Below are 12,525 nucleotides of genomic sequence, written 5' to 3'. Positions count from 1 at the left end.
GAAAGCATGAGAGATATAAGTCTGCCTCATGTCGAATATTAGAGAGAGCCAGAGCTAACAGGAGAGGAGAGATGCGAAGCTCCAGCTGGACCCCACACATCCACTTGCTCACGCTCAGAGCCGCCCCGTCTCGCCAGCACGGGCTGCTGGGGTGAACCGAAATCTTTCATCATCACCGCCTGGCTTTTACTTCTGGATATTATTTCTGCCTTGCGAAATCTGAGCACTGGACTGAATCAAAAGGGATGAGGGCGGGCTGGGCATCTCAGAGCAGGCGGCTTCTTTTTTAAAAAAGGAAGGCATGGTCCTTGGGCCTGGAAACATCTTTAAGTAGGGGTTGTTTTGCCATCCCGGGTGCATGTTTCAACGGCAACATTATTGTAAAACAACTTTGTGTTTACTTTGTGTACAGAAAAGATAAAATCAGCATTTATATGCAAACATGAACCAACAAGGAATTTCAAAATCCTGCCATTTCACTCTGCTGAGAAGGAGAGTCAGGGTTATTGTGTAACTAGAAACATTTGAAAGTAGGGGATTTTCTGGGTCTAAATTCAATTTAGATTATAAGCGCCTAATTTAAGATCTGACTGTATAACCCTTGGGCAGCCAAAATAGGATTTGAAAAACATTGAGACAAGGACTTTGGTGTTGAGACTTCTTCTCCGTCTTGGACAGCCTGTGGCACCATGCAAATCTGAGCCCTCCATTTACAAATGGTGAAAGAAAGGAGTGATCCCCAAAGAGAAATAAGCCAGAAGCTTGGCCAGGGCAGCTCTGAAGTACCAGTGTGCCCCAGCTGAGGAGCTGGCCAGGGAAGCATGTTCACGCACTGACCTCGCTCCCAATTTTCCAAAGCTGTGAGCATGCACAGCTGCTGGAGAAGTCAACAGAAGCGCAGCCGTTTGAATGTCAAGGCCCAAAAGTGCAGAATCTGCAGAATAAGGACTTTTCTTGGTTTTGCTGCTTGAAGCGCCGTATCGTGCCTGCACATGTTTAAGATTGGTCAGGGACACATGCTAGGCTGGAGGAGGCAGAGACAATGCTGGGTCCAAAGCAGCTCTCGCAGCAGGATGGATAACTTGCAGAGCTTTGGTTTAAAGGTGATGAGGACCTTTCCCACCAGTCCTTGCCATACTCAGACTGTCAGGCCTGGGTTTTCTTATAAAGCAACAGAAAACATTGTGATGGACAGCAGAGGAATATTTACGCCGTTATAGGGTGCAACGATTTTCTAGTTTTGGCATAAGCTCAGACACTCAGAGCCATGTCTTACTCCACTCCCAATCCTTTTGTTTTTAAAGGCACCTGTTGCATTGGTTTGCATTTTTCCAAAGCTCCTCTTAGTCCCATTGCACATCCTCCCCCTGCTTCTAGTCCTATACCCCACATAAGACGTGCTTCTCAGCTGCACAAGCTGAACAATACACAGCTGCAAGATTATTCCAAGCATGTTTACAGTTTTCTGAAAGAAAATACCTACCATAAAAACCTCTGGGTGCAGGTGTTATCCATCTCCTGGAGGCCTTGATGTTTGTTAAGCACCTTGGAGAAAAAGACTTAGTCTGTTTAAAGCAGAACATAAGCTCTATATACGAATTTCATCTTATCAGAAGTGAGTTTGGCCCTGTCTCTGCTGATAAGGCCAACGTGCCTCTTACTTCTCCAGTGTAGGCACACAAAACCCAATACAAAACTTCTAAATTTGAGCCAGCAATGTGCCCTTGTGGCCAAGAAGGCCAATGGTATCCTGGGCTGCATTAGGAAGAGTGTTGCCAGCAGGTCGAGGGAGGTGATCCTGCCCCTCTACTCAGCCCTGGGGAGGCCTCATCTCGAGTACTGTGTCCATTTCTGGGCTGCCCAGTACAAGACAGACATGGAGCTACTGGAGAGAGCCCAGCATAGGGCTACAAAGATGCTCAGAGGGCTGGAGCATCTGCCCCATTAGGAAAGGCTGCGAGAGCTGGGCCTCTTCAGCCTGGGGAAGAGGAGACTGAGGGGGGATCTTATCAATGTGTACAAGTACCTGAAGGGAGGGTGTCAAGGGGACAGGGCCAAACTCCTTTCAGTTGTCCCATGTGACAGGACAAGAGGCAATGGGCAGAAATTGAAGCACAGGAAGTTCCGCCTGACCGTGAGGGGGAATTTCTTCCCTGTGAGAGTGACAGAGCACTGGAACTCGTTGCCCAGAGAGGTTGTGGAGTCTCCTTCTCTGGAGATATTCAAGGCCTCCCTGGATGCAACCCTGTCTACCATGCTCTAGGTGACCCTGCTGAGCAGGGAGGTTGGACTAGATGATCTCCAGAGATCTCTTCCAACCTTACTGATTCTATGATTCTAAATATCAGGACAGGCTTTAAAAATAATATATCAGTAAAGCCCAGGACAGCAGATACTCAGATGATGTTTGAGGAGAAAAATAACCCAGTGGGAAACCACTACAAGCAAGGTGACCTTCCTTGAAGCAAGGAGCAGGGATATGCCTGCAAACACAGCAGGGCAACCTGAAGGCATCTTCACTCCAACTAGTGATTGTGTTTTTTTCCCCAGAAAACTCTCCTGGGGGCAGGCTGTGGATATTTGTTTTTGGCAGGCACCAGGGCTAGATCCACCAAATCCAGCTCACTGCAGGACATGGGGGTGTATTTACAGGGGGGACACCTGCAACAGGAACAGCAATGCACAAGAGGCAGCCACAAAAGGTGGGCTTGTGGCATGGGAAGGAGGTGGACAGACCTGGGGAAGGGGCAGACAGATGCAAGGATGGGATGCTTTGGTCAGGTCGGGAGAAAAAAAGCAGGGAAGAGAAGGCACACAGGGGAACGGGGGTGACCCCCAAACCCAAAATGCCATGAAATCTCCCCAGCCTGACCATGGGGCAAGATTGCCTCTTTATTTCGATGGATAGAGCCCAGTACAACATGCCGCTGGCCCTGGGGTCACCCTGCCCCAGATCCACCCAACCCTTGCTGGCCTCTCCTCCACCTTCCTCTCGGCCTCTCACTTTCTTCCCTTATTTTCCATTTTCTTCCTTTCCTTCTGCCCTTAGCCCACCTCTCTCTTCCGTTTATTTCTCCTGTTATGAAAACACAGCAAAAGCAAGTGGGCTGATGGAAGACGTGAAACTAGTTTAAAGGTGTGGTGAGGAGGAGATAGGCACTGGTGGAGAAAAACGAGTCCCAGGGGCAACCAGAGCTGATGCAGAGACCCCCTCTGTCCACACTGGACCTGGTGGCGTGTGTGGCAGAGGTGGACACTGGGCTTGCTTCTTCCTTCGTCACTGTTTTCACCTGCAGCTGGCACTGGCTGGAAGGTATGCATCTGGTGGCTGGGGAGTTTTCAGTGACATGTGCATCATGAAGCAGCTTTGCAGCCTCTGCACTGCGAAAGCCTCTTGCCTCCTTTAGGACTGTCCTATGCTATGAGCAGGGATCGAAGGGCACGAACAGGGCAGGCTGCATAGGCAGCACGCAGGGCAGGATCTGGGCTGTGGCTACTCTCCCACGGGAAGGGGCGGGGGGAGAGGAGCCAGCGCGAACCCCTGGCACGGTCCAGGCCTGCCCACACCTCCATCTAGATCATCCACAACACCCCTGGCATGAACATGGCATCACCGGATCCCATCAGACGGGGAGGTAAAAGTAGATGGAATCACTCCTTCCCATTATTTGTGACTCTAAATCCACTTAAAGCGCATTTGCACCCCTCGTGTTGCACGCATTGCTCCGATGCCAGGCAGGTCCCAGCTGAGAGCAGTCGCAGCAAACGGCCACACACACATGTGCCTGGCTGGGGGAAGCAGCCACTGCTAATTACTGCAATTAGCTCTCCTTATATTTAAGCAAGCCCTCCCTGCACCCTGGCTGATATCAGGAGGCTGGAAAAAAGCCTTTGTCCTTAGGATGCTGGTAAGAGGAAGATTGTATTTGCTATTACTTCTTAAATCACTTTTATTTACCCAGTGGGTTTCACCTGTTCTTTTCATACAGAGCTTTGCTAAAGGGGATCTAACTCCTTTGTAAGTTCTTCAAGGAATTCAGCTTATGAAACTGGGAAATGGAGAGAAAGGGAAAACATGTTGCAGTATTACAATACTTCTTCCTAATACTTGATATCCTGACAAAAATGCATCTCTTAAAGGAAGAACTTGAAGTGTTTTGCTCTAAAAAAAGGTATTTGCTGTGTTATAAAAGTGTCAACATTGCATTTACAAATTGGTCATTGTTTTGGCAGTGACTTTAACAGAAAATTCCCCTTGGGGCTATAATGCCTCTCTCTGTTGGTTTTTCTTCCTCTTAAAAAAAAAAAAAAAAAAAAAACTTAAAAAGCAAACCCCATTTACTGTGTCTGGGCAACTATTGCTGGTAACTAGTTTTGAAGTGGTAGGGGCTGAGCCTAGGAGATGAAAGGAGACCAAGAGGTGAGTGATGTGAGATGGCTGCTTGCAGGCCAGGGCTTTGCTGCAATTAAAGCACTACCTCTGGTCTTGTCAGCACAGCAGTTGTGTTATTGGGGGGTTTCTTCTCTTCTGCTATTCATGCTCCTGATATCTATGTATGAGCAGAAGTGTTTATAGGGTTGAGGTCAATGTTATTGTCTTTTCTGCATGCCACACTACATGAGAGAAGACATGACTGAAGTCACTAGGTTAGCCTGCTGCTGCAGGCCATTTCTCTGTGGCTACAGTACTGATTTAATGCACTTGACATTGCTGGCCAGCTTCTCTTGCGTTTCTTTCTCCTTTTGGTTTCCATGTTTCTCCTTCCCTCTTACAGAGCAGGCCATCGTAGCTTTAGCAGATATTAAATGTCTGTCTTGGGTTTTTGGAACTTATCTTTTGCTTTGTAGGTGTCTACTATGGGGAAATAATGCCTGGAAAGAATAATTTACCAGACTGTCTTATCTTCAAGTGTATAACCTCTCCATGTTCACAGACTTGGTCACAGGAGCAGCAACCTGCTTCTTCAAAAAGCAGGTCAGTACTGCCTAAGATGCCCTGTGGTAAGGTCCAGTGAATACCTCTGAAAGTACCTTACAGAACTCATCTGCTACCAGGAGGTAGAGAACATGTGAAGTTCAAATGAAGCCATGGATTTGTGGTGTTCCCAGTGACTTTTAATTCCTCTGTTAGGACTGCCTCTTCTGTAAGCATGTAGCATTAGCTTGTGGCTATAGTTATGCTGCTTTAATACTGTTAGTCCTGCTCCCAGCTATGCTCTCTGCTGAAGGTCTTGCTGAAAGCAGTGCAAGATGTGTGCTTAAAGCAGAGTCAGCTCTGCTTCTTGTTGGGTATCTGAGGGGCTGCCTTGCTGCTAACAAACCACACTCCCAGGATTCTGGCTTAACTCCAATCATAAGAAGTGATTGAAAATTGTTACTGTTAGCTAGCTGTTCTGTGAGCTGCATGTGAGATGCCTGTATGCCACCACTAGTCCTGAGGCATCTGCCCACAAACTGTTGTCAGCAAAAAGCCTGGGTGCACAGACCAAAAAGCTGAGGAGATGAGTATTTTCCCGGAGGGTAGGCAAAACAAGCTGATACATGGCAGCTTGCCTGGCTACTTGCTTTGCTCTGATCATTCTATAACCAGATTTTCCTGAGGTGCTTGTCTAAAAGTGAATTGTTATAAATTGCAACCAACAGTTGGCCATTCTCTGCTGCAAATCCAGATTTTTCAGACTCTCCAGTGATATTGTGAGTTGCAAGGGAATACTGCAAGCCCACTTCCCATGGGTGCTTGCTCCTTCAATATACTCTAGGACAGCACTTGACCCAAAGATGTCACTGAGCCACTGGGGCTGAGCACTGCTTCCCAGCCAAGCAGCATCTCCATCTGCAAAGGCTTCAAAATGTGTTGTCTTAGCACTTCATGTCATCTGTAAGTCTTGGAGCTGCCTATGTTGTGCTTGATTCCAGGTTCTACTCACCTACACAAAATTAAAATGAGTAACATTGTAAAGATGGTAGTTGTGAAGCCCAGCTCCAGGTTGCCCATGAGGTGCAAGAGCATTACTCAAACTCTGTAATGCTGTAATACATAGGTAGTTGTGGGGATCCCCACAAATGTGCTAGATCTGATCTGCTTTGGGTAACAAGAAGCTTTAGGCTGAATAACTCTAAATGTCAAAAAAAGGTTGGAAACAAGTGTGCTTTCAGTCAAGCTAGTCTTGACAGTCTTGCAATTTTTTGCTTCATTAATGTCTGTGATGCTTGAACAGCTGGACAGAAAAATGGGAACCTTGAACAGCTGGACAGAAAAATGGGAACCTTGAACAGCTTTAGTGGTATGTGAGGAGCTGGAGGCAGATTAGGAAGCAATGCATAAACACTAAAGATCATGCTGAGAGGACTAACAGTGTAAGTGAAAACAGTAGGCTACAGGACTGAGTGGCTGGAGAGCCTGTTACCAAATCGTTTGGTTTCCTCCCTGTGCTTGTATGGAGGTGACTGGTGGATGTAAGTATCTGCAGCTTGCAGTGGTGTCTTTTGTAGTTGCATATGGACAAACCTGTGCTTCCTGGCTCCCCCGGCTTGCTGCTGCTCAGCTCTCTGCTGAATTCCCAGAAATCTTCAGCACGCTTCTTTCTGCCTGAACCTGACTGTTCTGTCTGAACTTCATCCTTTCCCTTATGGCTGGCTTCTATCACTGTGGAGAGTTTAACTTTCTGCTGTAGGCATTGAATTTCTATTTACACAACTGAAGAAAGTGACCTGCTCATCAGAGATTCCCTGATGCACAAGTGTTCGGGGTGGCTTTTCAGATGGGCACCCAGGCTTGGAGGTGAATCCTCTAGGCTGGTGAGGCATCTGGGCAAGGTGGACCTTGTGTTCTTGCTGCTCACAGGTGACCTCAGTGGTCGGAGGATTCATCTCTGAGGCTTTGCTCTAGCACTCTTCTCTCATGTATGGAGCAGAGGCGAGCTTGTAGGACCAGAAGTCTCTCTGAGCAATTCTCAGTTGGCAGCAGCTGGAGCAGAAAAAGGACTAGCAGGTTCAACCAAAGATGCCTGCTGCCCCTGTGACCATTGCAAGACCAATTTTGACATCTTTCATGTGATCTTAGCAGTAAGACCTGAAGTGTTTGTTCTAGAGGCACAATGTCTGACTTGATAAGCTACAGACAATAACACCCTAAACAGCCCAGCATAGGGCTGTGAAGATGATCAGAGGGCTGGAGCCTCTCTCCTATGAGGAACAGCTGCGAGAGCTGGGCCTCTTTAGCCTGGGGAAGAGAAGACTGAGGTTGGATCTTATCAATGTCTACAAATACCTTAAGGGAGGGTGTCAGAGGAATGGGCTGAACTCTCCAGTAGTGCCATGCAATGGGACTAGAGGCAATGGGCAGAAACTGAAGCACAGGAAGTTCTGCCTGACTGTGAGGGGGAATTTCTTCCCTGTGAGAGTGACAGAGCCCTGGCACAGGTTGCCCAGAGAGGTTGTGGAGTCTCCTTCTCTGGAGATATTCAAGGCCCGCCTGGATGCAACCCTGTCTACCATGCTCTAGGTGACCCTGCCTGAGCAGGGAGGTTGGACTACATCTGCAGAGGTTCCTTCCAGCCTCAACCATTCTGAGATTCTGTAAACTGTTTTTTGCAAAATTAAACTGTCACAAGTTGGTTTCACAGACTTAAATGTGTCATTGGGCATTCTTTTATGCTGGCTGGTGAAAAAGGATAGAAGTGATATAGCCAAGTTAACATGCAGATTTCTAACTGAAGGTTTAAAACCCTAAAAATAGGAGGCTCTTTTAAACAGCTCACATTCTCCATAATGCTTTTGAAATGGGGTAGAATCGTTCAATATTCATTCTTCCAGAATAGCCCCCCCCCTTTTTTTTTCAGCAGCTTGATCTAGCAATCTGTTAGTGACTTGTGGCCAGCATGGCTGGGCAAGGTAATCCTTCTGTCCATCTTGACTTTCTAAGACAGTAACAGATCCTTCTCTTACCCCTGCTCAGCCCACCCCCAAAGCATCGAGAAATACCAAGATCACCTTTCCCCCTGCCAAGTAAACTGCATTTGGACATTACCAGGGCAACCAGAAGACAGTGACTTGTCTTAACTTCAAAATGTGAAATACTTGCTTTTTGTTTATTCAATATTCCTAGTAAGATTTTTCACATTTGAGAGGTAATGCAAATCCTGATACTTCAGTTGCAGCTTCTTTATCACCCACATTTGTCTGTTACTGAAGCACTAGCTGACAGCATTAAGGTAGTTTGATGTTCTGAGCTCTGGTTATCCTTATTAATATTAAATGTTCCTTAAGTGAATATTATTCACAGCACAACTTTTTGCTTGTATTGTTACAGTTGCTGCTTTGGCATCACTGTAACAGTATCTTGGGTGATTCAGTGAAGCTAGTAATAATACTGGGAGTGGCTTGACTTATATTTCCAAAGGCAATATTTGGCTTCAAAATGATCAGTCTTCCTAAGGAAGAAAAATACCCTATTAAGCAGTATAATTCTCTATACAAGTGATTCCTGGCTTTTACCATAATGGGCCACTTGTAAAGATAAATGCAAAAGTCTTCCTCTTTAAACCACTTGGAAAAGATGATATCAAGTTGCTCTAGGTTGAGAATAAGTGTGTGGAAATCTGTTGGTTTATGCTGGACTGAAATTTTAGAGGTGCTTGGAGTGATGCTCCTAACACCACAGCAGGTACTGTCATCCCCTACACCACCTGCCTTCTTTGCAGTTCCTGCAAAGTTCCTAAGTGTAGCAGATTATTTAACTTGCAGGTCAGCTTGCAGCTTTCAGTTGTAAAAGCACCACAGCAGCAGAAGTTATATAGGACAACACCTTTGAGTATTTTAAACACTTCAGAGGACCCTGAGAATTGAAAACTAAAGGATTGTTGCTAGAGTTATTGTGCTCCAACTCCATAACTTGAACTTAAGTCTTCTGCAAGCAATAGCTCTCTGCTTGTAGAGTTTGCAGGCTCCTAAACACCCACCACCCTCATTAGAGCCTCTGCTTTCCCAGAGGGTTTAGCTTTTTCAAATGGAATCACATAGATGAAATTTTTGTTAATAGATCAGAGTTCTAAAGCACTCATTGAAATTCTACTTTGAGTAGCATGGTCACACTCCATAGCCTCAAATTTTGGGAGAACTTTAGTTATTTAAGAAGCAGAGGTTATACACAGTCCCTGCAAGTAGGTCAATTTTATTAAGCCATTCTGTTTTGTTGGCTCAGCATATGCTACAGGCCAGCCCATTTTGCTCTATTCAACTAATAAAATTACCTAGGGCTATGTAAGGGAAGTAACACTCAATTTTGCTTGCCATCACTGCTGTGTTTTGGTTCATGGCAATCTTGCCTTTGGCTCACCTCCACTGTGGCAGGCCTTCAGCATGGGCCCAGGGGTAACAGATTAGGAGTCTCAACAACTGTTTTAAGTAATTCTAGAGGCAGTGAGGAGAATGTGACAGTAATGAATTGTATCTGGCTGCATGCACATGCAATTAAACAGGGCTTTAATTTAGCAACTGCTGTTTTTTTTGAGTAATCAGTTTTCAGGTATGCTATTTGCCTGAATAAAGGCACCCCAACATAACCTCCAGGAGCAGTCAATAGGCCAAATCAACCTTAAATACCCCTTCTCCCTTTGCCTTTCTTGGCAGGGCTGTACAGCTTGCAGCATCTTCTGCATCCTGCGGAAGCAGAACACTGGCTGGAGGGAGCTATCAATGCTGGACCCACCTTGCCTCTGCTGCACACCTCCTCGTGCCCATGCCTTGTCTCTGCAGAGCTTGCAGCCAACTGAATCAAAAATTTGAATGGAAAAAGAGCAAGCCTTGAGTGGTTATGCTTTATTGCTCTTTATTCCCTTCTGCACATGAAGCCTGCCCCAACAGACCTGTCTTTCTGATGTATCATTCATAATTTTCATTTCACACACATGCCCCCTGCACTGATACTGCCTCAGGCAAAAATTACCTCAGGTACTTCTGGTGAATATATGCACCTAGCAGCCCAGAAGCCATTTATAAATAGATCTTTATTTATAAAGTCCATTTACATAAAATATGATACTCTTAAAAACTGTGTATGTACAATTTATGAAATCCTAGCAAGTGCATACAAAAATGCCTTCAATACATTAAAAAAACTTCAGTTTTCAGAGATGTGAACCTTCACACCAGGCGAACTTGGATACTGCAGTAAGACCCAAGATAACTTTACAGTCCTTTACTAAAAGTGTTGCAAAGAGCTGTTACCTAGACTGCGTACCTTCCCGAGATGTTCCAGCTGGCAGCGATGGAGAGCTGGGGCTGGCTAAAAACTGTTCTCTCTCCTCACCCCTTTTCTGTTTTTTTTGTTTTGTTTTTTGTTTTGTTTTTTTAAAAAAGAAAAGTTTCCCGTATAAAAATAAGTCTTCATAGGCCAGTGTTCTCCCCCAAGCAGTTGAAGTTACGTATAAAACAGGACTTGCTTGATGCGATGGAAGTTCCCTTCCCCGGCTCCGGCCGTAGGGGGGCGGCGGGGCGCCCTCGCCTCCCGCCGGTCAGTAGGCGCCGAGCCAGCCCGTGAGGTCCAGCAGGTGCTGCTCGTCGGGGCTGAGCGCCGCGTCGCAGCCGCTCTCCTCGGAGGAGCAGGGCGAGCCGGGCGCCGAGGAGCCGAAGGAGGGCGAGGCGGAGGAGTAGCCGCCGCTGGCGCCGGCCGTGCCGCGGCCCGGGGGGAAGGCGGCGGCGGCGGCGTCGTGCTCGGCGAGGAGGCGCTGCAGGGCGCGGATGTACTCGACGGCGGAGCGGAGGGTCTCCACCTTGCTCATCTTCTTGCTGGCGGCGCCGTGCGGGACGTGCTGCCGCAGCGCCGCGAAGCCCAGGTTCACCAGCCGCACGCGGTTCCGCTCCCGCTCGTTGCGCCGCGCCACCGCCGCCGCCGCCCCCCCCGGGCCCGGCCCGGGCCCCGGCCCCGGCCCCGGCCGCGGCAGCGCGGCGAAGGCCAGGCGCCGCTTGCAGCGCAGCAGCTCGGGCGAGGCGGGCCGCCGCCGGCCGCCGCGGGGGGGCGGCGGGGCGGCGGGCGGCGGCTGCAGGGCGCCGCCGTTCATCGCCGCGCGGCCACGGCGGCGGCGCGGGGCGAGCGGAGAAGGAGAGGGAAGGGGAGGGGAGGGGGGAAAGCAACGGCAAAAAGAAAAATGCAAAAGCGGGAAAAATGCGAAAGCAAGGGGGAAAAAACGTGTGCCACAGTAAGAGGGAGAGCGGCGCCGGCGGTGCCCGCTCCCCCCGCCGGGAGCGTGCCCGGCGCGTGCGGGCCGCCTCGCTGCGCGCCGCTCCGCGCCTCTGCGCCCGCCGCCGCCGCCGCCCGCCCCTTATCAACACGCGCCGCCGCCGCCGCCGCCGCCGCCGCGCGCGGGGCCCCGCCGGCCGCACGCGCCGCGCCACGCGCGCCGGCCCCGCGCCCGGCGCGCGCCCCCGCCCCCGCCGCGCGGGGGGAGCCCCCGCCGCCCCGCCCCGCGCGCCCGGCGCGTGCCGCCCGCCCCGCCGCCGCGCTCGGCCCTTCTCCCGCCTACTTTCGATTTTCTTCTTTTTTTTCTTTCCTTTTTTTTTTGGGGGGGGGGGAGTGAGGGGAGAGGAGCCGCGGCCCCCGTGTCAGACCGCAGCTAACTCCTGGCCCTGAGGTGGGGCAGCCGCCCACGTTTTCGTGGCCCCCCCCCCCCAAAAAAAAGTCACCCCGGGGGGCCGCGGGCCCACAGCCCTGCCTGAGGCGCCCCAGCGGCGCGGCGAGTGCGAGGGGGCTCTGCGCGGCACGCCGCAGCCCCCGGTGGTCCCTCGGCCTCCGGCAGAGCCCCAGCACGCGCGGCCCCCGCGCGCCCCGCGCTAGAAAGTGATTCGAGAAGAACTTCTGCTGTGAACATCGCCGGTGGGATGGGGGAGGTTCCCCGAGCTGCCAAACGGGGGCTGCAGCAGCTTGGCTCTGGGCCGAGGTTTGCTTTGGGAAGTGAGGGGGCCTCTGAAAAACAGGGTGCGTGGCAGCTAGCCGGCTGCCTCAAGAGGGTGTTCTCCACTGGCCAACTTTCCAGGGTTAAATGGCAGTTTCAAGGATAAAGGGAGGTGGAGGGAGAGAACACCCAGACAAGCGTTGTGTCCGTGCTTTGCTTTAAAGCTGCGAGCAATCTCACTGGGCTTCCAGCAGAGCAAGCCCGCGAGCATCCGGCACGCGGGATGAGAGCAGGATGGAAAAGAGACTTTCAGCCATCCGAATTTAACAGGACCGAGGAGCGTCCTTCAGAGATCCCGAGCACTTGCCGTGAGACATTCCTTGCACGGCGCGTTTGGCCGAATAAGGCAGACGGAGGGAGGCAGGTGTTGCATCCCGGTGGCTTCCTTCCTGCCCCTCTTTAAAAAAGAGAGGGAGGTGGTAAAACAGCCCTGCTTCTCGGCGGGTGGCTGAAAGCCTGCTGTCAGATACTCTCCTGCTGGCTGCCAGGATCAGATCAGGTCAGGACCTTTCTGCCTTGCCCCCTGCCATGTCCTGGCCTCCACGCTGATTTGTTGATTTTTAGGGAGTCCCTA

The 12,525-nt window shown here is 50.0% G+C and overlaps 1 protein-coding gene across 1 annotated transcript; it reads right to left on the bottom strand.

Moving 5' to 3' along the window:
* Positions 1 to 10,514: 10,514 nt before the first annotated feature.
* On the bottom strand, positions 10,515 to 11,060 carry ASCL2 (achaete-scute family bHLH transcription factor 2). The gene has a single exon (XM_062578010.1). It carries the CDS (start codon positions 11,058 to 11,060, stop codon positions 10,515 to 10,517), a length of 546 nt encoding a protein of 181 aa, XP_062433994.1.
* Positions 11,061 to 12,525: the final 1,465 nt, after the last annotated feature.

Source organism: Rhea pennata, chromosome 5 (assembly GCF_028389875.1).
Source record: "Rhea pennata isolate bPtePen1 chromosome 5, bPtePen1.pri, whole genome shotgun sequence".
NCBI lineage: Eukaryota > Metazoa > Chordata > Aves > Rheiformes > Rheidae > Rhea > Rhea pennata.
The sequence above is the reverse complement of the archived record's forward strand: the minus strand, read 5'-3'. Positions and strand labels throughout refer to the sequence as shown.

Excerpts from the sequence above, each read along its gene's own strand:
- ASCL2 (XM_062578010.1), bottom strand. The coding sequence starts at position 11,060 with ATGAACGGCGGCGCCCTGCAGCCGCCGCCCGCCGCCCCGCCGCCCCCC.